Consider the following 24,394-nt stretch of genomic DNA (forward strand, 5'->3'; position numbering starts at 1 on the left):
GTCAATGAGAGTACCAAAATCATTACCTATTATACCCTTACCAATTATTTTACCTTTCTTGGTGTCGCCAAAATTTACTAAGCCACCATCCTTGTTGAAAAGATTCACAAACTTGGATTGGTTTCCCGTCATGTGTCTTGAGCAACCACTGTCCAAATACCACTTATTTTTGGAGGCTTTCAAATAAACCTATAAGCAAAGATATTCAAAATTGACTTTTTGGTACTCATATTTGTTTGGGTTCTAACAAGTTAGGTTTCACAAATTTAGAAATCATGTTTGCATTCATACTAAAAAACTTATCACACGAGAAAACAAACAACGTCATGTAGGAATTTATTTCTTGGACTAGGTTTATGTATTCTATTTTCAATAGAAAAATTATTTCTTAAAAAATTGTTAAATTTTATATTTTGAGAAAATTTTCTTCCATGTTTTGAGAAATTTTCAATTTAAATCAATGAGGTCTAATATGACCTTCAACACCACAATAATGACATATAGGCACAAATCTAGATTTATCATATTGGGATATAAATTTGCATGTGTTAGGTGTACGATAATGGGAGATACTTTAACAAATATTGTTTTAGAACTTGTAGAGTAGAACATTCATCAATATAGCATAATCCTCTTTTATCCCCCACAAGGGTTACCCGCTTCAATTATTTTATCTAATTTTTTAGCACCTATAGTTAACTTTTTAATAGACTCTTAGCCTTAACAAGTTCTTGCATAGTATTTAATTCCGTTTCGTTGAGTAATTTAATTAACTTATATTTTTCATAACAATCATGCTCAAAAAATTTAATTTTATCATGCAGTTTTCTCATTACAATCAAACACGTGCTTTTACGGGTATATCAAATTTTACAACTTATGATTATTCTCTTTTAAGAAAAAAAAAACATTTAATAAAGACTTATTTTTAATAATTGAAGCCTTATATTCCTTTTGAAACATGAACTTCTCAATCAAGTTGCATCTCCTCAAAAACTTTAAATAATTCATTATAAGGAGATTCACAAATTACCTCATTTTCTTCATCCTCTTTGTCACTATGAGCCATGAAGCAAAAATTTGCGACTTCTCCATCACTTGCACTTTCATCACTATCATCCCAAGTATTGGGTTTTATGTCCTAAAACTCATAGTTTGTAAACAAAGATATATTCTAATTTCAATAAAGTTATTATTGATGTTTATTCAGTAAAAATTGTTATTGAATAAAGTGAACTTTACGATCATTAATCTAAATCCAATAAACTAAGAACACTCTGGCTATAGTATGATTACTTGAACTATATGTAGAGACATAAGAGTGGATCAAGTTCAAGTATATAGTCAAAATGATCTATAGTATAAGGACAAGGCTGAGTACCTTATTCTGGGGACACTATGGATGCGGCCCACTTTTGTATATGATATAAACAATGTGATCACTAAATTGTGCATGTGGAGACATGTGAGTGGGGGCGTCCTATGCAATGAGTATTGCATAAGATCGGACCATGAAGAAAACCACTCTCACTTTATAAAGTCGTTTACTGTTGAGACTGATTTTCTTTTCATTCGATAACCTAGGTAACTCGGTTTTAATCCTGAGCTAACCATGAACTCCTGTTTATTCGGAATTATCCTTAGATTTGCATGGGTGAGAGTGGCTCTAGTTCGCCGACTCAACAGACCTTCCATTTCAGGGGTAAGACTGGGTGAATGGCTGGGGACGTGGGGTGCAAGACGGAACTCACTCCTACCCACTTTTAGGGATAGAAGAAAGGTAGTTCCCTTAAGCACTGACTCCAAGTCTTGAACAAGGGGCCCCACCCTCTCATTGGCCTGAGAGGGATTCGGTTTACTGGTTGGACCACAAANGTGCAACTACTAGGCTATAGTGGAGTGTCCTAGTAGTTAACGAATGTTGGTTAACCAGGTTAATGAGTTTAATCGGTTAATCTTGGATCGTTGGAGCCCATGATCTATAGGTCCATTAGGTCCCTCTCCTAGCTCATATCGGACTAAACCATAGAACAGTGTGACGAGTGAGTTCGAAGTGTTCGAATTCAAATTAAGGAATATGCGTTACATATATACGATATATTTAACCGCAATTTTGTTTTATTTACGAATTAAACGAAACGAGAGAATCTCAGATATTTAAATAAGATTTAAATATCTTAATCAATTATGTGTCGGAATTGATTGGGATTGACATTTGAATTAATATTAAATATTAATTAAATAGTTTAATTAATCATTTAATGTTACTTTAATTTGAAATTCATTATTCAAATTAATTGTTGAATTAAAATGAAGAAAGTCAAAATGTTGACTTTCATCTAATGGAAAAATCCATGTTAGTGGAATTTTGAGGTATCAAAATTTGGTTTAACCAAACTTGCATGTTTGCCAAATAAACCCCACAAGTTTGAGTGGAATTTTGAGTGTCAAAATTTGGTTAACTCAAACATGCATGCTTGCCACATAATCCCAAACATTTGCCTGGAATTTTAAGTGTCAAAATTTGGTGATCTCAAGTTTGCATGAACATGCAAACTTGACTCTTTAAATAGAGTGATCATGATACTTGGATGGGATTCTTCATCTTGATGAAAAACCTTGAGAAAAACTTCTCACAAACACTCTCTTTCACATATACAAAATCCCTCCCAAGTTTAGTCACTCACCGGATTCCACAATCCCGTTCTAAGGCCGGAGGATAGTGGAGAAGACACTAGTGGTGGTTCGAAACCGGTTCGTGAGGCAAAAGGAGTTTGAACTACAAAAGGCTAGTATTTAAACTCATTAAGTTTTAATACTTATGAACATGCTAGTAATTTACAATAATTGATGTTCTATAAGTGCCTAAGATCCAAATTGCTTCCGCATGTGTTATATTAACACCATCACCAAGTAGCCTTCATTGCTTTCTTCCAGGATTTCTTAGATAATTTGAGAAGGGGACAATCCGATCTTATATGACCCAACTTTTTACATTCATAACATATCGACCTTTTACATTCATAACATATTATTATCTCATCATGTTTGCTCTTCTCACCTTTTTGGTGGGTGAAATGTATCCTAAATTGTTTCTTTCTTTTGATGAAATTTTTATACTTAGTAGGCAACATCATCTTCAACAAGGGCTTCCTCCGAAGTCAACTTCCAATGTGATGGACTTTAGGGCTATACTTTACTTCTTTTTGGATTCCTCTTCTATGCGCTCCTTCATGGTAATCTCATGCGTCATGAGAGAACCAACAAGTTCATCCAAAGAAAGCTTTGTAAGATCCTTTGCTTCTTGAATTGCGTCACTTTTGCTTCCCACTTTTAGGCAGAGACCTACGAATTTTCCTGACATTTTTGGTAGTAGAATATACTTTTACAAGATTTTTCAAAACATCTAGAATATTAGTAAATCTAATAAACATATCATCTATATAAATTCATTTCCATCAATATTAAATAGTTCATAATTATGAACTAACATGTTAATGTTTGTTTCTTTAACTTGATTTGTTCCCTCACGAGTTACTTCAGAGAGTTTTTCAAATTTCATATGCTGATAGATACTCTATTAAATTCATCATTACTTAGGGCACAATAAAGACAACATTAAAAGAACATTTTTTTTCATACCATGCTCATCAAATTCATCCTCCATTTTAAGCTCCTTAATGTTATCAAAGATTTTTATTGGAATATAATGGCCTTTACTAACATTTGACCATAATTGATAATTAATCGATTGCAAATAAATTTTAATTCTAACCTCTTTCGGATACGTATAATTAGTTCCATCAAAATGAGGAGGTCTAGAAGTTGATTGTCATTCACAAAAACAGTTTTTAAGAGGTAGATTTTCCATAAGCTCTAAAAATAAAGTTTATATAAAAAAAGTCAATAAGAACAACATGATGCCCATTGTTGGATCCATATGTCAATCCTAGCGGTGAATATGGTTTCAATGATTAAATTTTTCTAATAACAATAAAACTTAATACTAAATTTAAATAGGAAAAGGGTCGGAGAATATAACACCCTATTTTTAGACGGTTTGGTCAAATACGGTGGTTTGGTCAAAATCGACTACTTCACTCTACAAGCGCCTCCTTCAAATTTGAATAAACCTTTCTGCACTCTTTACTTGAATCAGAGCCCGCTTATAAATTTGAATAAACGTTTCTTGACTTTTTCCTTAGATCAGAGCCCAACTGCTACACCGCTCTTTTTACGAGTTTTCTTGGATCATAGCCCGCTTGGAAATTTGAATAAACGTTTCTTGACTCTTTTCTCGGATCAGAGCCCAACCGCTACACCGCTCTTTTCACGAGTTTTCTCGGATTAGAGCCCAACCGCTACACCGCTTTTTTTACGAGTTTTCTCGGATCAGAGCCCGCTTGGAAATTTGAATAAACGTTTCTTGACTCTTTCCTCGGATCAGAGACCAACCGCTATACCACTCTTTTTACGAGTTCAAGAGCAAACTCAATCTTTTCCACGGCTCAGGATCAAATCGGTACGATTGTCTGAAATTTTATAGAAGATTTACAATTTTATCACTGAGTTCTGTCTAAAAAAAATAGGATAAACAAGAAATAAAATTGGAAGCTTTTTTAAATAGCAACCATGGAGGGTTTTAAAAAAAGTTTAAATGAACTTTTAAATTTAGCATGAAAAAAATTTAGCTTTAAACTTTGTTTTACTGACTGTAAAGGTACAATAGTTGAGAGAATAGATGAACAAGTGTTTTTATTATCGTGCCTGAATCTGGGGCAACGAATTTGATTCCATTGTTCACTCATAAACTAGACGTTGATTGAGAGCTTCTTCTTCTTCTTCTTCTCCTTCTTCTTCTTCTCCTTCTTCTTCTTCTTCTTCTCCATCACCCTTCCTCCATATTATCATTCTTTGTAAAGATTGAAATAAGCAACCACAAACACAGCAGCCCCAAGAGCCAAATTCACCATATTTGTCCTCAACCATTCTCCTCTTCTCACCCATTCACTCCCTTCTGCAACTCCACCTTCCTTCTCCCCCCTACCATGGCCGCCCCCTTCCTTCCCCTTCTCCCCCATTTTTGACCCAATTTCTTCCTTCCCCGTTCCTTCCCCTTCTACTCTCTTCTGCAATTTCTTCTTTGTATGTGCTTTTGCCTTCTCCTCTGTTTCTTCCTCTGTTCTGTCCTTCGCAGCTGAATCTTCAACCGGCTCTCCGCCTCCCGCGGTGGGCTTCTCGCCGGATTTTTGGGTACTCGCTGGCGCTTCGGCGGCTTCATGTGGCTTTAAAGGAGTGGCTCTTTGTTTCCCATTTGCCTGTGATTGAGGTCTCTCGTTTTGGCTCTTTGGGGTATTTGGTCGATCAGTTGGTTTTGCGGCGGTGGGCGGCGGTTGGGATTCCGCCTTGGGCTTCGGTGGCTGAGCCGGTGGGTTGTTGGAAGAGACGGCGGAGGTTTTTCTGGGCTGCGTCACGTAGAGGATGCCTTTCTCCAACTTGGCAGAGATCTTGCTTGAATCGGCATCTGCTGGGATAACGATTTCCTTGAGGAATCGGAGCCCCTTGCCGCTGGTGAGCCTCCGTTCGCCGGTGATCCTCAACTTTCCGGTGGATGTCACCTGAACTTTCAGATCGTTCCTTGTGAAATCTGCCGAAAAGATCCCAAATTTAATGGTAATTGTTAGACGAACACGACTCTCCACAATGATATGATGTCACCTGAACTTTCATGGCTTTACTTTAGCCTTGACCAACAAAAGACCTCGTATCAATGGAGAGTATTCTTTGTTTATAAATTACCTTCTTTATCTAACACTCAGTTGAAATTTTCCTAAATTAAAAATTGTTAGTGTTTTTAATCTTTTAATTTAATTTCTATTTTATTTTTAAGCTATTTGATTTAAAAGTATTAGGAAGATCTAATTAAGTTAAAAAAAATGAAGTTCTAACTCACAAAAGAAGGGGAGAATGTCAAACCTTTGAGGGTGACGGTAAGAACGTGAGACTCGGGATAATGTTGCCAATTGATTTGAGGCTCAATATCTTGAAAGTTTTTGGACGAAGAATCCATCGGCGTTGCGTTCGATTTTCCTTTCCGGTAATTCTAATTTCTCTTTGCTCTAACTTCTCTTGATGACGATTTCTTTCGATGTCTTCGTGGTAGTCTTTATATTGAATGGAGATCTTGATTCGAAACTGTTTTTGAAAACCTAGGAATTTCTTCGGGATTAGTAATTCCTTTGCTTGAAGCTTTCTTTGTGCTTCGGCCATGACGGTTGTTTTGATCTTCATTCGAAATCTGCTTCTGAAATCCGCCTCCTATGAAGTTGCGATCGCAAATAGGAATTTCTTTGGGACTAGTAATTCCTTCGCTTGAAGCTTTCTTTGTGCTTCGGCCATGGCGGTTGTTTGATGCAAGAGGGTTAAGAGATGTGTTGTTTTGGTCACTTTGTCCATTGGTAAAGCGAAGATTCTTTTTGTTTCTTTCTTCTACACTTCTCTTGTTAGTGGAGATTTCTTTTCTCCCTTGAAAACACTTAGTAATGTAATCTAAGCTTTGATTCAAGATATTGTAATTTGATAGGTCTCGTCATAATCATAATTTTTTCGTTTCGATTTCACCCCTTTTCTTAAAAAAAAAATCAATTGTTCTTTTGACGATGAACCACTATAGTACAACAAGCTTAATGTGTTGGATCGATATGGCAATCCTAGAGCGGGTGAAAAGGGTTTCAACAATCTTAAATTTTTCTAATAACAATAAAACTTAATACCATTCAATAAAATTTAATAATAATAATAATTTAGAATTTATAGAGGGAAAGGGTTAAATACGAAAAACGGTTAAATAGGAAAAATGTTAGAAAATATAACACCATAGTTTTATAATAGTTCGGTCCAACTCAACCTACTCTACTCCCTCAAGCGCCTATTGTGAATTTGAATAAACCTTTATGGACTCTTTCCACTTTCCTCGGATTAGAGCCCAACCGCTACAAAGCTCTTTTTACGAGTTCAAGAGCAAACTCAATCCTTTCCACGACCCAGGATCGAACCTTTCTTGACTCTTCCCTCAGATCAGAGCCCAACCGCTACACCGTTCTTTTTACGAGTTCAAGAGCAAACTCAATCCTTTCCACGACCCAGGATCGAACCTTTCTTGACTCTTCCCTCAGATCAGAGCCCAACCGCTACACCGCTCTTTTTACGAGTTCAAGAGCAAACTCAATCCTTTCCACGACACAGGATCGAACCTTTCTTGACTCTTCCCTCAGATCAGAGCCCAACCGCTACACCGCTCTTTTTACGAGTTCAAGAGCAAACTCAATCCTTTCCACGGCTCAGAGAATCAAACCGGTACAATTATTTGAAATTTTATAGAAACACTAACCCTCTGAAAGGTAGATTTACAATTTTATCACATTACAAACATCTCTCTCAAGAATAAGAAATAAAATTGGAAGCTCCAGAGAGAACAACAACGGAGCAAAATTGGAAGTTTGGGAGAGTAACATGGAGGCTTTTCAAAAAACAACCATGGAAGCTTTAAAACAAATTTAGATCGATGTGGAAGTTGTGTATTATGTTTTATGTTATGTGTGTTCTAATGAAAGGTAACGGGTTTAAATAGTGATGGAGTTGTAAAAATAGGAATTGATATAATAAAAAAAACGTTAAATGAAAATAACTAAAAAAAATTTATAAATGTAATTGAAATAATTTCATACTTCAACTAATTTTCTTCCCATTTAGAAGTAGCTAAAATTTTTATGAATGTAATTGAAATAATTTTATAATTTAAATAATTTTTTAAAACTCCACCATTTATTACTCTACCAAAGTTATAAATGTCATACTTGGATTGGTCTATGATGTAAATTTTGCCGATAGTCCATGATGTCAATTTTTTCATCACATCATCACGTTGGGTATCTTATTTTGAATTCGATTGGTCCATCATGTTAATTTTGCCGCCACATCATCACGTCGGGTATCTTGTTTTGACTGAAACTTGTTCGTTTTAGCTCTCATTTGAGTAAACAAAAAAAGACATTGAAATCGTTATTCCCAACCTTACACTGTGGACAAAATACTGATAATTGTTAATAATTGAACGTAGGTTTGTTATCATCAAAACATCAATTAATTAATTTGAGATTAAGGGCGAAAAGGCCAACAATCTCCCCTTTTTGATGACCCATTTTTTATGACGACAAACCATTTCAAGAAAAATGACATGAAATCCATAAAACTTACAATAATGCATATGTCCAAATAATAATATTGATGCATCAGGATAGAAATTCTAATATATCATCGTAAATTTGAAATTCACTCAAATCCATATTCTCTCTATATAGCTTTAATGAATTATGAAACATCACAACAACGAAGTGATTCATTAATTATAAAATAACAACGAAGTGATTCATTAATTATTAAAATAACAAACTTAGAACATATTTTCCCTAATTTTCAACCACTATGTAATCATAAAAAAAGAACAATAAAAAATAATAAAAGAATGACATGCTCCCCTTACGAACATACATTTAAATAAGATTATAAAATTCAAGATATATCACACCGAGTAATACCAAACTCAAATTCAAGATATATCCCGAATAATACCAAGCTCAAGCCTATTTTTGCAAAAAAATTCTTCGGCTTGTAAAAATATTTGCTAATTGATTATTAGAGTTTACAAAATCAAGAATAATAGGTCCATTTTGCACATGCTCTCTGATCAAATGATGTCTAATGTAATATGTTTAGTTCTATAATGATGAACAAGATTTTTGGTTAAATTAATAGCACTAGTGTTATCACAAAATATAGACACTATCAAATTTTAATCCATAATCACAAACAGTTTGTTTCATCCAAAGAATTTGAGCAAAACAACTAACAACAGCAATATATTCCGGTTCTGTAGTAGATAAGACAATCGAATTTTGCTTTTTACTAAACTAAGAAACTAATGAACTACCAAGAAATTGACAAGTTCCACTAGTATTTTTACGATTAAGTAAACTTCCCGCAAAATCCGCATCAGAATATCCTACTAATTTAAACTCAACATGTGTACGATACCACAATCCTAAATTAATAGTCCCAAGCAAATATTTAAATATTCTTTTAACAGCATGTAAATAAGATTCCTTAGGACAAGATTGAAACTTAGCACAAAGACATACACTAAACATAATATCAGGTCTACTAGCAATCAAGTAGAGTAAAGATCAAATCATACCTCGATAAGATTTTATATCTACACATTTACCTTTTTCATCTTCTCAAGCTTGGTAGATGTGCTCATTGGAGTTTTTGCAATCTTACATTCATTGAACTTGAACCTTTTGAGTAAATCCTTGGTGTATTTCTGTTGATTTAGGAAGATATCATCTTTCAGTTGTTTGATTTGAAATCCAAGAAAGAAACTGAGCTCTCCGATCATACTCATCTCAAACTCATTATGCATACATTTAGAAAATTCTTCACATAAAAGAAGGACGAATAGAATCAAATATAATATCATCCACGTATATTTGCACTCATAGCATATCTTTTTCTTTAATTTTAATAAAGAGAGTATTGTGAGCTTACCCATTTTGAAATCATTCTCATTAAGAAAATTACTAAGTCTATCGTATCAAGCTCTTGGAGCTTGTTTTAAGCCATAAAGAGCATTTTTAACTTATAGACATGACGTGGAAAATCAAAATTTTCAAATACGAGGTTTTTTTACATGAACTTCCTCTATAATATAATCATTTAAGAATGCACTTTTCACATCCATGTGATATAATATAAATTTTGTGTAAAAAGCAAATGCAAGTAACATTTTAATAGCTTCTAATCTAGCAACGGGTGCAAAAGTTTCTTCATAGTCTATACATTCCTCCTGACAATAACCTTTAGCTATAAGTCTAGCTTTATTTATAATGATATTTCTATTTTCATCAATTTTATTTGTAAAAACTCATTTCTATCCAATAATGGAAATATTAGAGGGTTTAGGGACTCGTTCCCAAACTTTGTTCCTTTTAAATTGATTTAGTTCTTCTTGCATAGCTAAAATCCAAAATTAATCGTTTTCGGCATCCTTGAGACTTTTTGGTTCAATTTAAGAAACAAAAACAAGATTATTAAATAAATTAATAGAGGAACGAGTTTTCACACCTTATTCGGGATCACTAATAATCAAGTCCTTGAGATGAGATGAGGCATACCTCCATACTTTTGACATTGATAAAGTTCCTTCCTTTCATTTAAGTTCACTTTTCTTTACGTGTAAGAGTTTCTTTTCCTTTGTCACTAACAAGTAAATCTCCGAAATTTTTTTCTAAATCATCACCGTAAATAGACTCATTAGAAATATCAAGATTCATCAAATACCACGTGCATAGATTCTTGACTAAAATTCTTTTATTGAAAACTGTATAAGCTTTACTAGTAAATGAATAACCGAAAAATACCAATATCGGTCTAGAATTAAATTTTTCCAGCTTTTCTTGTTTGTTCAAAATCAACTAAAAACTAAAAACTTTGAAATACCCAATATTTGAAATTTTATTATACGAAAGTTCAAGGAGTTTTATCTAAATACGTCTAATTAAAACTCTATTTGAAACATAACATGCAGTATTAACGGCTTCCGCCAAAAAAATATTTAGGTAAATCATATTCATTTAACACTGATTTAGCAAATTCTTATAAGATACTATTTTTTCTTTCAACCACACGGTTTTGTCGAGGAGTCTTCCAAGAGAAGTCTTGATAAAAACCATTTTCTCCCCAAAAATTTTCAAATGCTCTACTATCCAATTCTCCTAAGTGGTCCCTCCTAATTTTAGTAACTAAAAAACCTTTTTCATTTTTACAGCAAATCTTTTCAAAACATCATTTTTATGTTTTATCATCAAAACTCAAATAAATCTACAAAAATCATCTGAATATCAAAAGACATAGCTATTCCCTCCCTAGCTATTTTAGAAGGACCAAATAAGTCATATGTAATAGTTGAAGAGGTCTATAGAAATCACGTCTTTGGACAATCATTTATAGGACAATCATTTAAAATATTTTTATAAGACAATCAAATGACATTTATAGGACAATCGGAGGCTTTCTTGGGCTGCCTCACTGAGATGTAATAGTTGAAGAGGTCTATAGAAATCACGTCTTTGGACAATCATTTATAGGACATGATAAGACATTTATAGGACAATCGGAGGCTTTCATGGGCTGCCTCACTGAGAGTATGCCTCCCTCCAACTTGGCAGAGATCTTGTAAATATCGACGTCGGCTGGAATATCGATTTCCTTGCGGAATCGGATACACTTGCCGCAGTTGACCCTTCGTTCGCCGCTGATCCTCAACTTTAAGGTGCATGTCACCTGAACTTTCAGATCGTTGCTTGTGAAATCTGGAGAAAAGATCCATGATCATTCCCTAAATTAGCAGATGTGGGACTTTCATCATCTAACACCTCCCCTCGAACAAAGTGCACCTCCCCTTAATCGAGGCTCGATTCCTTTGGAGTCTTAGTTATTTTTGACTACTAGGCTTGACTCCATTTTCTTTTTAAGTCCTTTGTTCGATGTTGGAGGATTTATCAATCTATTGGCACGACTAAGTTTAGGGCATGACTCTGATACTATGTTAGACGAACACAACTCTCCACAATGGTATGATATTGTCCACTTTGAGCATAAGCTCTCGTGGCTTTCCTTTGGGTTTCCCCAAAAGGCCTCGTAACAGTGAAGAGTATTCTTTGTTTATAAAAACCATGATTATTCCCTAAATTAGCAGATGTGGAACTTTCATCATCTAACACCTCCCCTATAACAAAGTGCACCTCCTCTTAATCGAGACTTGACTCCTTTGAAATCTTAGTCATTTTTTCTTGCCTTCGAGGAGGCTTGACTCCTTTTTCTTTTGGAGTCGATGTTTGAGGATTTACCAATCTATTAACACGACTAAGTTTAGGGCATGCCTCTGATAGACAAACACGACTCTCCACAATGGTATGATATTGTCCACTTTGAGCATAAGCTCCCGTGGTTTTGCTTTGGGCTTCTCCAAAATGCCTCGTACCAATGGAGAGTATTCTTTGTTTATAAAACCATGATTATTCCCTAAATTGGCATATGTGAAACTTTCATCATCTAACAGTAAATTCAAATTTTCATAAATTAAAAATGGTTTGTTTTTTCAACTATTTAATTTAATTTATATTTTATTTTTAAGCTATTTGATCGAAGATTTAAGTTCAAATAAATGAAAATTATAAATTTAAATTTAAAAATATATATTTGTTTACCATATAATATTAATTTATTTTTAATAATATATAACAATTTGGAAGGTTATTTTTTAAAATATATTAAGATTAAATGGTGAATTTTAATTATATATGTATGTATGTATATAATTATGAATTAATATTTTCACAAAAGAAGGGGAAAATGTCAAACCTTGGACGGCGACGGTAAGAACATGAAACCCGGGATAATATTTGCACTTGATTTGAGGCGTAATATCCTGAAAGGTTTTGGATGAAGGATCCATCGACATTGCGTTCGATTTTCCTCTCTGATAATTCTAATTTCTCTTCGCTCTAACTTCTCTTGATGACGATTTCTTTCGATGTTTTCGCGGTAATCTTTATATTGAATGGAGATCTTGATTCGAAACTGTTTTTGAAAACCTAGAAATTTCTTCGGGATTAGTAATTCCTTTGCTTGAAGCTTTCTTTGTACTTCGACCATGACGGTTGTTTCGATCTTGATTCGAAATCCGCATTCTATGAAGTTGCGATCGTAAATAGGAATTTCTTTGGGATAGTAATTCCTTCGCTTGAAGCTTTCTTTGTGCTTCGGACATGGCGATTGTTTGATGCAGAGGGTTAAGAGATGTGTTGTTTTGGTCACTTTGTCCCTTGATAAAGTGAAGATTCTTTTTGTTTCTTTTTGGGAACATGCTTCGTGATGTAATCTGAGCTTTGATTCAAGTTATTGTAATTCGATAGGTCTCGTCTATTTTGATTATAGTTCGTTTAGAATTTTTTCGTTTCGATTTCACCCCTATTCTTATAAAAAAAATCTATTGTTCTTTTGACGATGAACCACTCTAGGACTAAGCTGAAGGAACTTTTACGCTTTATTTTCAGTGCCTATGGACGATTCCCATGTGATAGAGAGAAGATCGAGAAGTAGTATAGGTATTATTTTAAATATAGGCCCTAAAAGAAGAATGATATTTTTGAACCGAAATTAATGAACATTTTTAAAATTAAAATATTATTAACGGTTAAATAATATTTTTGAAATAAAATAATAAATATTAGTACTTTTTTCTTTTATAGATTTTTTTAGTTTATTATTGATACTTATGAAATAGTATAGTTATTTTTATTAATTTAGTCTATTATAAATTCGAAATTAAATTTGTTAAATAATATTTTATAAATTCAATATATATATATATATATATATTTTTGAAATGGTAAGCAATTTTATTAATTTAGTCTATTATAAATTCGAAATTAAATTTATTAAATATTTTTTTTATAAATTTAATGAAGACTATATATACGTGTGATGCTTAGAGGTATTTTTATTAGTTTAAAATATTATAAATTCGAAATTAAATTTATTAAATATTTTTTATAAATTCAACAAAGTATATATATATATAATACGAGATATTTTTATTAATTTAGTCTATTATAAATTCAAAATTAATTTTATTAAATATTTTTTTATAAATTCAATGAAGAATATATATATATATATATATATATGATATTGGCATTTTTATTAATTTAGTCTATTATAAATTTAAAATTAAATTTATTAAATATTTTTTTAGGTAGAGGTATTTTTATTAGTTTAGTCTATTATGAATTCGAAATTAAATTTATTAAATATTTTTTATAAATTCAACCAAGTATATATATACTTTTGAAAGGGTGGAGATATTTTTATTAATTTAATCTATTATAAATTTGAAATTAATTTTATTAAATATTTTTTTATAAATTCAATGAAGAATATATACATTTTTTTATTAATTTAGTTTATTATAAATTTAAAATTGAATTTACTAAATATTTTTTTATAAATTTAATAAATTTAATGGTATTTTTATTAATTTAGTTTATTAATATCTAATAAATTCAATAAATATATATATATATATATATATAATATTGATATTTTTATTAATGTAGTCTATTATAAATTCGAAATTAAATTTATTAAAATATTTTTTTATAAATTGAATGAAGAATATATATATATATATATATATATATAATATAGACTTGCATCTTCACTCCAACTAAAACGGTGTGCAATAATAACGAACATTATCCCGTTCATCAATTGGCCAATGGCTGAAAATCCTTCAGAAAAAATTTCTTCTATCGTTTCTTCTCTGCAAAATTCTATCTTCTCCATGATTGATTTCCAGAGTTACACGCCTTGATTTCAATTTTCCGCTTCAAGAAGAAGAATCTGATTTCGCCATTTCCTCGTTCTGCGCGAAGGAATCAGCCATGGAGGTTGCGGGAATTTCTTCTGCTCAGCTAATTCATTTCCCAACCACACTCCACAGAACCCTAGCCTGCAATTCCTGCTGTGTTGCCTCGCATCGGAATCCGCTGCCGAGATTGAGATCATCATCTTTCAATTTCAAAACCGTGACGCATCGAAATGTGTTGAGGAAGTGCGAGTTGATTCGCACGGCTTTGGCGTCCGATGTCGTTGGTACAGATCAGCCCGAGATGGAGGAGGAGAAGGAGAAGTTCGATTGGTTTGCGGAGTGGTATCCGGTTATGCAGGTGTGCGATTTGGACAAGAGAGTGCCGATTGCGAAGAAGGTGTTAGGGTTGGATTTGGTGGTGTGGTGGGACAGGAATGAGAATGCATGGAAGGTGTTTGATGATAGTTGTCCGCATAGATTGGCGCCGTTGTCCGAAGGAAGGATCGATCAGTGGGGGAGGCTACAGTGCGTGTACCATGGATGGTGCTTTAATGGCTCCGGTGACTGCAAATTCATCCCTCAAGCGCCCCCTGATGGCCCTCCGGTAACAATTTTATTTTGCTCCATTTTAATCTCTGTTCCTTTGAAACGTTTGGATTGTTGCACTTTTAAAAAGTGACGTTTTGATCCCTTTATTTTCTTTTTTAGATCACTTTTTTTAAAAGCAAAACCAAAATAGAAGTTGAAATTTAAGAGAAGTGATTTGATTGGTATGATCATAGATTAATCTTATATGCATTATGAAGTATCAAAAATTTTGGAAAGAGCTAAAGTTCCAGATTCAACTTATTGGATGATGAAAGTCTCACATCGGCTAATTTAGGGAATGATCATGGATTTATAAACAAAGAATACTCTCTCCATTGGTGTGAGGCCTTTTGGGAAAGTCCAAAGCAAAGCCATGAGAGCTTATGCTCAAAGTGGATAATATCATACCATTGTGGAGAGTCATGTTCATCTAACACGACTTAGCATTTTTTCATTCATTCTCATCCAATTCGTTGCTTATTAGTATCTGAGCAATTCTTCCCGCGGCGAACTTCCCTCCTGTGTCAACAAACCATCACCCATTAATACAACACCAACATTATTTAATTCTAAATTTAGAGCTATGCCTATAGTACCTTCTTCAAATTCGACTAATTCACTTGCCATTACTTCATCAAGACCATAAATACTAGCATGCTATCGCCTACTTGAAGTACAATACCGGCATTTACAATTTTCACTTAAATATAAAAACACAAAGTAGAAAGATTAAACAGTTGTTTTGATCTTTATAGACTTAAACAAATGCTTAAAGTGTGTATATGGGTTATAAAATCATAATAGTTTATGAACAAATTTGATCCCTAATCAATTATCAAATGATATTTTTTTACGATAGGGACTAAATCATTATAATAGTAAATTTAGGGACTAAATTGTTATTAATTAAAGTTCAAGGACTTACTTCTTTAAAAATTCTAGACCATAAGTGGTTTTATGGAGAATAATTATCTTTCATACATAACAAGATTGCAGGCTGGATTTACAAATATCATGAACATTTACATGAATTGATATTATATGCAGGTTCACTCATCCAAGAAGGCATGCGTCGCTGTGTATCCAAGCACAGTGCAGAATGGCATAGTGTGGTTCTGGCCAAACTCTGATCCCAAATTCAAAGATGTCATTATGGAGAAGAAACCTCCCTTTATTCCGGAGCTGGACGACCCATCTTATGTTAAGTTAGAGGGAAATAGAGACATGGCCTACGGGTAATCACTTTGAACCCTCTTTCTGATTTTGATGCTTTTTGAAATGTCAATTGCAAAGAATCAAAACGATGTGTGTGAGATCCCACATCGGTTGGGGAGGAGAACGAAACATTCTTTAGAAGGGTGTGGAAAATTCTCCCTAGCAGACGCGTTATAAAAATCTTGAGGGGAAGTCTGAAAGGAAAAGTCCAAAGAGGACAATATCTACTAACGGTGGGCTTGGATTGTTACAATGTGCTAACGCGAATTGAAGTTCTGTTCACTCAGGCTTATGTATCCTTTTTAGGTAATGTTTACTCATTCTAGTGTCAAAATTTGGGAAAGAACCGTCCCCATAGAGATCGAATTTGTGCTGTCATGGATATTCAGACCATGTTTTGCAGGAGTTAACGAACTTCGTAAGGCTAAACCAAAGTTTGACTGATAACTAGATTGTAACAAGAAGGGTGCTGTGTGTGAGGTGATTAGTCACTAGATAATCTTTTGGATGAGAATGGGAAGGAAAATGGTGTTGAAAGTATCTTATTCATTCATCTGAACTTCTTAGTATAGTGATGATTTTATAAGTATCAAAATGATAATGTAAGATCCCATATCGGTTGGACAGGGGAATGAAGAATTCCCTGTAAGGGTGTGGAAACCTCTCCCTAATAGATGCGTTTTAAAATCATGAGGCTGGCGGCGATACTTAACGAGCCAAAATGGACCATATCTGTTAGCGGTGGGTTTGAACTGTTACAAATGGTATCAAAGCCAGACATTGGTCGGTGTGCTAGCAAGGACGCTGTCCCCAGGGGGCGTGGATTGTGAGATCCCACATCGGTTGGAGAGGGGAATGAAGCATTCCTTATCAGGGTGTGAAAAACTCTTCCTAACAGACACGTTTTAAAACCATGAGGCTGATGGCGATACGTAATGGGCCAGGGCGGACAATATCCATTAGTGGGTGGGCCTAGGCTGTTATAGATAAATTATGAGCTTGAACCCTCACGATGTCATTTTCTGCCCTATGCTAGTAGTGATATCCTAATCCGATTACTTGTCATTGAAAATTGGCGTTTTTTCAGGTATGAGATACTGATTGAAAATCTTATGGACCCTGCCCATGTTCCATACGCGCACTACCGGATAATTCAAGCCCCACCATCACTGAAAAACAGATATCTTTGCCAATTCTATCTTCTCAACTGTTGCATTTAAGGCTCTCACATGGATTGCTTTGACTAACAACAATCATGTGTTCATTCACAGTGAAAGTTGACAGGGAAGGCGGCAGACCACTGGATTTGATTGTTGAAAAGTTGAAACCAGATGGTTATGTTGGCAAACTTGATAGGCTCCGTCACAAGTTTATTGCACCTTGTGTCTATTATTTCTTCTCTGATCCAGAGTTGGAGAGCAAGAACGATGAATCTGTATCATCAACTGCAAACGTAAAGGTATATTACATAACAGCATAACCGCATTTCATGTCTTTCGTTTCGTTGCTTTGAGTTGATAATGGTTAAATCTTCAGTAAATCTAAAAGCTTAAGCTGATAGGTTATAGTAAATTAATAATTAAACCAAAAGTTTAAGTCGATGGGTTATGATAAATTTAATGATATCAATACTTCGACTCTTTAACTGCATTTTCTGGGTTTTGATTCATGAAAAGTTTGTTGTTCCAGAAACCGCCAACTGAAACCTCGCAGCGAAGATCGTTCCTGGTATTCTTCTGCATCCCAGTCAGTCCAGGTAAAAGCAGATTGATATGGTCCTTCCCCAGGAACTTTAGCAAATGGATAAACCATATTGTCCCACGATGGATATTTCATATAGGGCAGAACTTGGTTCTAGATTCAGATATGTATTTTCTTCGTGTTGAGGTAAGTGATTTCGTTCATGGATATCGTATTCGCCTGTCGAGTATAGTTCCTGATGATGTTTGTTCTGAATTTAGGAGCACAAATTAGAGGAAATTGGCCCTTCTAATTGGCATAAAGCTTGTTATGTGCCTGTTAAATCAGATGCCTTGGTGGTTGGATTTAGAAGATGGTTGAACAAGTATGCAGGTGGTCAAGTTGATTGGGGAGGCAAATATTCTGGCTCCCTCCCTCCACTGCCTCCTAGAGAACAGGTGTTTGAGAGGTACCCTCTAATTTCTGCTACTCAACTTCCCTACTACTCTTTTGAGAGAAGAAATTGGATTAGTGAAGTAGGCTGGTACAATATGTTAGGATCGCACAACAATACACACACTCGATCTAGATAAATCTAAAAAACAAAAGAGAGAAAATGCAAGGAAGATATTGGCTAAAGGTCTACCCTCGATCTAGATGAACACAAATAACAAGAGAGAGAAAATGTAAGGAAGAATATTGGCCGAAGGTTTAGCCTCGATCTAGATGAACACAAATAACAAGAGAGAGAAGATGCAAGAAAGAATATTGGCTAAAGGTTTAGCCTCGATCTAGATGAACACAAAGAACAATAGAGAGAAGATGCAAGAAAGAATATTGGTTAAAGGTTTACACTCGATCTAGATGAACACGAAGAACAAGAGAGAGAAAATGCAAGAAAGAATATTGGGTTAAGGTTTACACTCGATCTAGATGAACACAAAGAACAAAAGAGAGAAAATGCAAGGAAGAATATTGGCTAAAGGTTTACACTCGATCGAGATGAATAGAAAGAAGAAGAGAGAGAAAATGCAAGGAAGAATATTAGCTAAAAGTTTACACTCGATCTAGATGGACACAGAGAACAATAGAGAAAAAATGCAAGGAAGAATATTGGCTAAAGGTTTACACTCGATCTAGATGAACACGAAGAACAAAAGAGAGAAAATGCAAGAAAGAATGTTGGCTAAAAGTTTATATTGATAACGTCAAGTATGTATAACAAGAGAGAATACAGAAAATGCAAAAAGTACGTTTTGAAATATCGATTTTAAGTGTGTGAGCAAAAATTAGCTGGACATATCGATTTCGTAATTGGTTATTGATTTTCAGGTATTGGAGTCATGTGGTGAACTGCAGAAGCTGCAATGGTGCATATAAAGCTCTGAGAATAGCTGAAGTGGGGCTGCAGGTCATCTCTTTGGCTGCAATTGGAGCTGTGGCATTGACAAAGCAGGGTGTAATTTGTGCAGCAGCTAGGGCCGCCATTGTCACCATTGCAATACTCTGCTTTGCTGCTTCAAAGTGGTTGTCCCATTTCATTCACAAAACTTTCCACTTCCAAGTCTACAATCATGCCCTGGTTTGACACTTTCTTTTCTCCCTCTTTTCATGTCTTTCTTGATTCTACAACTCAATTATAATTATTCTTGCACATATCAAAATGATCATATTTGGATTTGAGAAAACCTGAAACTTTGGGGCCATATATATTTTTAGTTTAACCGGCTTCGTTTTCATGACCATCTGCTATTTAGCAGATGTCGTCAACCGGGCAGGGACACTTTACCTTTACTTAAAAAATTGTTAAACGCTGGATGAGTATTAAAAAAAATACTTAGTAAGTGACCCTATTGTTGGGGTCGAGAAATAGACTCATACAAATCATGATTGGTGTGACCTAACTTTTGTTTTTGTTTTTTTTTTTTTAATAGAGTTGGATGGATAGTATTTTCTTACACATGGTTCACGCATGCATAAATTCACTAGCTGAGCTCGTTAACATACCCCTAGATCTGATTGTGGGCTAGTGCATAGTCACTAATACGGAATCAACCCAAAGAAAAGCTCTAATACAAAATAATCATTACAAAATGACAAGGAAAGTAGGATCCAGATTACTTTGCTTTAATACCAAATGATAAGGAATCATAACAATGGAAGTAACAACGCAAGAACACTTATTTGAGATTAGAAGAACACTTGTTTGAGATTAGAAGAACACTTGTTTGAGATTAGAAGAATACTTGTTTGAGATTAGAAGAATACTTGTTTGAGATTAGAATTACTCTACCAGCAAGATCGATCATGTCAAGTTTAAATGATTCTAAACATGCAATATAAACTACATAGAATTGCAAGAACCAACTTAGCATAGCACTCGACTAAAGGAAAGCAAAAATGTTTCAAACTATCCTCTTTTTTTTTTTCAATAATGTTAAAGTTTTTTATAAACTTCAAATATACCAAAATTTTTTTAAAAATTTTAAAAGTATACTTATCGTTAGTCTATGGATGAATCCGTTAGTCTCATGTTTCAACATATCATGAACTTTCAAAAGTATGCTATTTATTTTTATTTTTTTTACTATTAGTATCCTTAAAATTTAAAATAGCGATAATCTATGAGTTATAGATAGATGATTGTTCGGTTCTAAAAGGATATGGTGTTGCTCATATTTTACAAGAGATGCTTACTTATAAATCCAATCATATTAGAGCTCGGCAAGAAGTACTTGGTATGACGATCATTAGAGGAACAATACCTAAACCTGAGGATACCCAAAGTCTTTTCAATTGCTCGTTCGAGAATTACCTACCAGATTAATAGGAAGGAAGCGTAATCAAAATGAACCGAAAAATTTTTCTACCATCGGTGTAAACATCAACAACTCTGGCGAGATAGTCGGAGAGGTAATAAAACCTATACTTTTCATTACAAAATCAATGAACTTAAAAAAGAAGAATTATTTTGTGAAAAAATTTTACGGACTATAAAAAGCGAGATTTGTACTTGTGGAAATTCATTTATTGAAAATAAATTATCCATGTCACGACTTCAATAACCAAAATAATAATAATAATAATAATAAATTGATAATTTTTGCCACGTAATCACTTCTGGACTGCCACATCATTACTTAATTAAATAATATGATAAAGACTTAAAAAATGGAAAATTTTATTTGTATAAAATAAAATAAATAAATAAACTTTTTTTTTTTTTTTTAATGAATAAAAATGATCCAAATCCAAGAACATTGAAGAAAGGGAGTTCAGCGAACTCCATAGCGCCAGAAGCACTTCCAGATCTCTCCAAAATTTTCCCCCTTTTTTCGTTCTCTCTCTGTTAATCCCTTCATTTCCCTAAGTTTCTCCTGATTTCTGGACGGATTGTTGATTCGATTTGAAGATCTGCTTCGAATCCGGACTTGGGGTTTTGAGAAAACCCCATGAAAGATCCAAATCCGAGCACGGAGCCCATCGGGCAGCATCTGATTAAGGTGATAAGTAATCTCTGTTTCTCTGTTTTTGTGTTTTCAGTTCTTATAATCACCGTCATTGCCATCACTTACAAGCCCCCGGATCCATGGCTTGAATCTACTCCTGCTCTTACCAAATTCTTCACTGCCTCGGAGAATGCCACTTTTAAGAACGATGAATCTGTCGTCAAAACTGGGGAGGATTTGGTGTCTGTTCTTCCCCCTACACTGCCGCCTGCTCGTGGGGATCAGATCACTGAAGCGGTGATTGAGAAATCTGAGGAGGTAATTGCTAATTCTACCCCTAAATTGAATTGTGATGAATTCCGGGCTGTAAATTGTTCCGACCCGCGTATTTTGATTGCTGTCGAAAAGTTTAATTTGAAGGCGTTTAAGTCTATTGCGTTCCTTGAGTATCAAACTCCAGTTAATGGATCTAAGGAATTTGAATGTGATGTTTCGTGGAGATTTAGGAACAAGAAAGAGAAGTCGTGGAGGAGGTACAGGGATTTCCGGAGGTTTAAATTTGACATTGGGGAGGATTGTCATTATAAGGTAGTTCATGCTGGTGGTTGGCATTCGGGTATAAACGCCCGACGACCGAGAAGTACGAATAACTATCGTACTAGGGGTGGTGGAAGTGGTAGAGTTGCTCCACCAGTACGGGATGAGGAGATCAACGACACGATCCCGACGTTGGGATCGGAGACAAATTTTAGGAAGGGGAAGTACTTATACTATTCACGTGGTGGAGACTATTGTAAAGGAATGAACCAATATTTATGGAGTTTCTTGTGTGGTTTGGGAGAGGCAATGTATTTGAACAGGACGTTTGTGATGGATTTGAGTGTGTGTCTGGCGGGTAGTTATAATCCGAGCAACAAAGATGAAGAGGGGAAAGATTTTCGTTTCTACTTCGATTTCGAGCATCTTAAAGAGGTTGCATCTATCGTCGAGGAGGGTGAATTTGTGAGAGATTGGAAGAAATGGGATAGAGGCCACAAGAGGAAGATACCTGTTAGGAAGGTTGTGAGTCATAGAGTGACACCAATGCAACTAAAGAAAGATAAAAATGCTATCATATGGAGGCAATTCGACGCTCCTGAACCAGAGAATTATTGGTACAGAGTATGCGAGGGGCAAGCTGCGAAGTATGTTCAGCGGCCATGGCATGCCGTATGGAAATCAAAAAGATTGATGAACATTGTGACAGAAATCAGTGGACATATGGACTGGGATTTCGATGCAGTTCATGTCGTTCGTGGAGAGAAAGCACAAAACAAAGAGCTTTGGCCTCATTTGGATTCGGATACATCACCGGATGCTATCCTTGAAAAGTTGAAAGGGATGATTCAGCCTTGGAGAAATCTGTATATAGCCACTAATGAACCATTCTATAACTACTTCGACAAGTTGCGATCTCACTTCAAAGTCCATTTGCTCGACGATTACAAGGAATTATGGGGAAATACAAGTGAATGGTACAACGAAACGACACTTTTAAACAACGGTAGACCAGTCGAGTTTGATGGGTACATGAGAGTTGCCGTGGATACCGAAGTGTTCTATCGGGGGAAGACCCGTGTTGAAACGTTCTTTAATTTGACAAAAGACTGCAAGGACGGAATCAATACATGCTGATCGTGGCGAGGACTGCATTACTCATAGGTGAATCATGTCCTCTTTTATTACATTTTGATTCGATTCCATGATGATACATCATTTGAGATCGTTCTTAGTTCAAGTTATATGCTTGCTCCTTATTTCAACGTAATATGGATGCATGATTTTTATTCATTTCTCTTGTATCTTTGTAACATACAAACAAGTCATCCATTCCAATCTCCATTTTCATGTTTTTTGATGCTTCCTCATTCTGCTCTACCTTCCAGTCTAGTCTGGTTTTCGAATATAGGTCTCAAAAGCTACTGAACTAGGGACTTGAATGATTGATGTAGCCACTGGCTAAGATATCATTAGTTTAGTTTGCTGATAGATCCGTTAACTCTCTCAGTTTTATATCCGAACTAGGGACTTGAATGATTGATGTAGCCACTGGCTAAGATATCATTAGTTTGGTTTGCTGATAGATCCGTTAACTCTCTCAGTTTTATATCCAATAGATCCTTATACTTATGATTTTATGTTCAACAAGTCGTTGACAATTCAATTTTGATGAAATTCTTAGTTTTACGTCTGATAGATCCTTAAACTTATGATTTTACGTTCAACAAGTCGTTGACTATTCAATTTTGATGAAATTCTGAGTTTGATATCTGATAGATCTTTAAACTTATGATTTTACGTTCAACAAGTCGTTGACTATTCAATTTTGCGTCGAATTTCATCAGATTTGGAAGTTCCATTGAGGGGTGAATGTTGTTTATGATGGCTTGGAAACTTGGGTTTGAATTATGAGAATGAGGGTGGTTGTAATGGAATTAATTGTTGTTATCCTTTTCTTGTTTTTGGTTAGTACTTAAACATCAACACTGTCATAGAATTGACTAGCTACCAAACATATTTGGGACTTCTCACCAGAAATTGATTTTAGGTTCCAAGATCGGCAAGAACTCGACGGTTCGAATCTCCACATGTTTGAACTCAAATGAAAAACAATCATTGGTCTAGATGTAACGTTTTAGCCTCCAAACTTTAAAAAGTTTCGAGTATTTTAATTTTATATTGTTATGTATTCTTTTTGTTGAAAAGTTTTTATGCAATAACAACGTACCATGCTTATTAGATCGAAGTTAGATATGTCAAATTTTTGAACAAATATTGGTTTTTAGATGAAATCTTTTCCTTCTGTCTCATCTCCAAATTGTTTAAAGGATTTTTAAATTGTTCAATTGGTACCCTTAGAAGCTGAGGTGGTGGTGTCCTAGAGAGTTGTCTCACGCCTTTAGGTATTCTCTACCAACCCACCTGTGTTGGT

At 34.6% G+C, this 24,394-nt stretch overlaps 4 protein-coding genes across 6 annotated transcripts; 2 read left to right on the forward strand and 2 right to left on the reverse strand.

Annotated features, from left to right (window-relative positions):
* Nucleotides 1-4,871: 4,871 nt before the first annotated feature.
* Nucleotides 4,872-6,144, reverse strand: LOC111461557 (protein TonB-like). Its single transcript, XM_023105126.1, has 2 exons — nucleotides 5,977-6,144; nucleotides 4,872-5,647 (listed from the first exon to the last, which is right to left on the reverse strand). The coding sequence occupies exons 1-2, from the start codon at nucleotides 6,068-6,070 to the stop codon at nucleotides 4,908-4,910; spliced, it is 834 nt and encodes a 277-aa protein (XP_022960894.1). The 5' UTR covers nucleotides 6,071-6,144; the 3' UTR covers nucleotides 4,872-4,907.
* A 4,911-nt stretch (nucleotides 6,145-11,055) lies between these two features.
* LOC111461559 (heat shock protein beta-11-like) lies at nucleotides 11,056-12,634 on the reverse strand. Its single transcript, XM_023105129.1, has 2 exons — nucleotides 12,481-12,634; nucleotides 11,056-11,429 (listed from the first exon to the last, which is right to left on the reverse strand). Exons 1-2 carry the CDS (start codon nucleotides 12,578-12,580, stop codon nucleotides 11,179-11,181), a joined length of 351 nt encoding a protein of 116 aa, XP_022960897.1. The 5' UTR covers nucleotides 12,581-12,634; the 3' UTR covers nucleotides 11,056-11,178.
* Nucleotides 12,635-14,345: 1,711 nt separating this feature from the next.
* LOC111461739 (protochlorophyllide-dependent translocon component 52, chloroplastic-like) lies at nucleotides 14,346-19,692 on the forward strand. 2 transcript variants are annotated; one of them, XM_023105370.1, is made up of 7 exons: nucleotides 14,346-15,095; nucleotides 16,127-16,314; nucleotides 17,382-17,474; nucleotides 17,564-17,753; nucleotides 17,984-18,181; nucleotides 18,256-18,443; nucleotides 19,307-19,692. In XM_023105370.1, exons 1-7 carry the CDS (start codon nucleotides 14,565-14,567, stop codon nucleotides 19,560-19,562), a joined length of 1,644 nt encoding a protein of 547 aa, XP_022961138.1. In that variant the 5' UTR covers nucleotides 14,346-14,564; the 3' UTR covers nucleotides 19,563-19,692. The 2 variants fall into 2 exon arrangements, with proteins under 2 accessions (XP_022961138.1, XP_022961139.1); XM_023105371.1 differs by having other exon boundaries at nucleotides 17,564-17,747.
* Nucleotides 19,693-21,207: 1,515 nt separating this feature from the next.
* Nucleotides 21,208-24,086, forward strand: LOC111461621. Of its 2 annotated transcripts, none has more exons than XM_023105217.1 (2): nucleotides 21,208-23,124; nucleotides 23,786-24,086. In XM_023105217.1, the coding sequence occupies exon 1, from the start codon at nucleotides 21,427-21,429 to the stop codon at nucleotides 23,095-23,097; it is 1,671 nt and encodes a 556-aa protein (XP_022960985.1). In that variant the 5' UTR covers nucleotides 21,208-21,426; the 3' UTR covers nucleotides 23,098-23,124; nucleotides 23,786-24,086. The 2 variants fall into 2 exon arrangements, with proteins under 2 accessions (XP_022960985.1, XP_022960984.1); XM_023105216.1 differs by having other exon boundaries at nucleotides 23,808-24,086.
* Nucleotides 24,087-24,394: the final 308 nt, after the last annotated feature.

Source organism: Cucurbita moschata, unplaced genomic scaffold, assembly GCF_002738365.1.
Source record: "Cucurbita moschata cultivar Rifu unplaced genomic scaffold, Cmos_1.0 Cmo_Scf00025, whole genome shotgun sequence".
Lineage (NCBI taxonomy): Eukaryota > Viridiplantae > Streptophyta > Magnoliopsida > Cucurbitales > Cucurbitaceae > Cucurbita > Cucurbita moschata.

Excerpts from the sequence above, each read along its gene's own strand:
- LOC111461557 (XM_023105126.1), bottom strand. The coding sequence starts at position 6,070 with ATGGATTCTTCGTCCAAAAACTTTCAAGATATTGAGCCTCAAATCAAT. Across the intron at positions 5,648-5,976 it reads TCTTACCGTCACCCTCAAAG|ATTTCACAAGGAACGATCTG; the intron begins GTTTGACATTCT and ends TCTTTTCGGCAG.
- LOC111461621 (XM_023105217.1), top strand. The coding sequence starts at position 21,427 with ATGAAAGATCCAAATCCGAGCACGGAGCCCATCGGGCAGCATCTGATT.
- LOC111461559 (XM_023105129.1), bottom strand. The coding sequence starts at position 12,580 with ATGTCGATGGATCCTTCATCCAAAACCTTTCAGGATATTACGCCTCAA. Across the intron at positions 11,430-12,480 it reads TCTTACCGTCGCCGTCCAAG|ATTTCACAAGCAACGATCTG; the intron begins GTTTGACATTTT and ends TCTTTTCTCCAG.
- LOC111461739 (XM_023105370.1), top strand. The coding sequence starts at position 14,565 with ATGGAGGTTGCGGGAATTTCTTCTGCTCAGCTAATTCATTTCCCAACC. Across the intron at positions 17,754-17,983 it reads CATCAACTGCAAACGTAAAG|AAACCGCCAACTGAAACCTC; the intron begins GTATATTACATA and ends TTGTTGTTCCAG. Across the intron at positions 18,444-19,306 it reads AGAGAACAGGTGTTTGAGAG|GTATTGGAGTCATGTGGTGA; the intron begins GTACCCTCTAAT and ends ATTGATTTTCAG.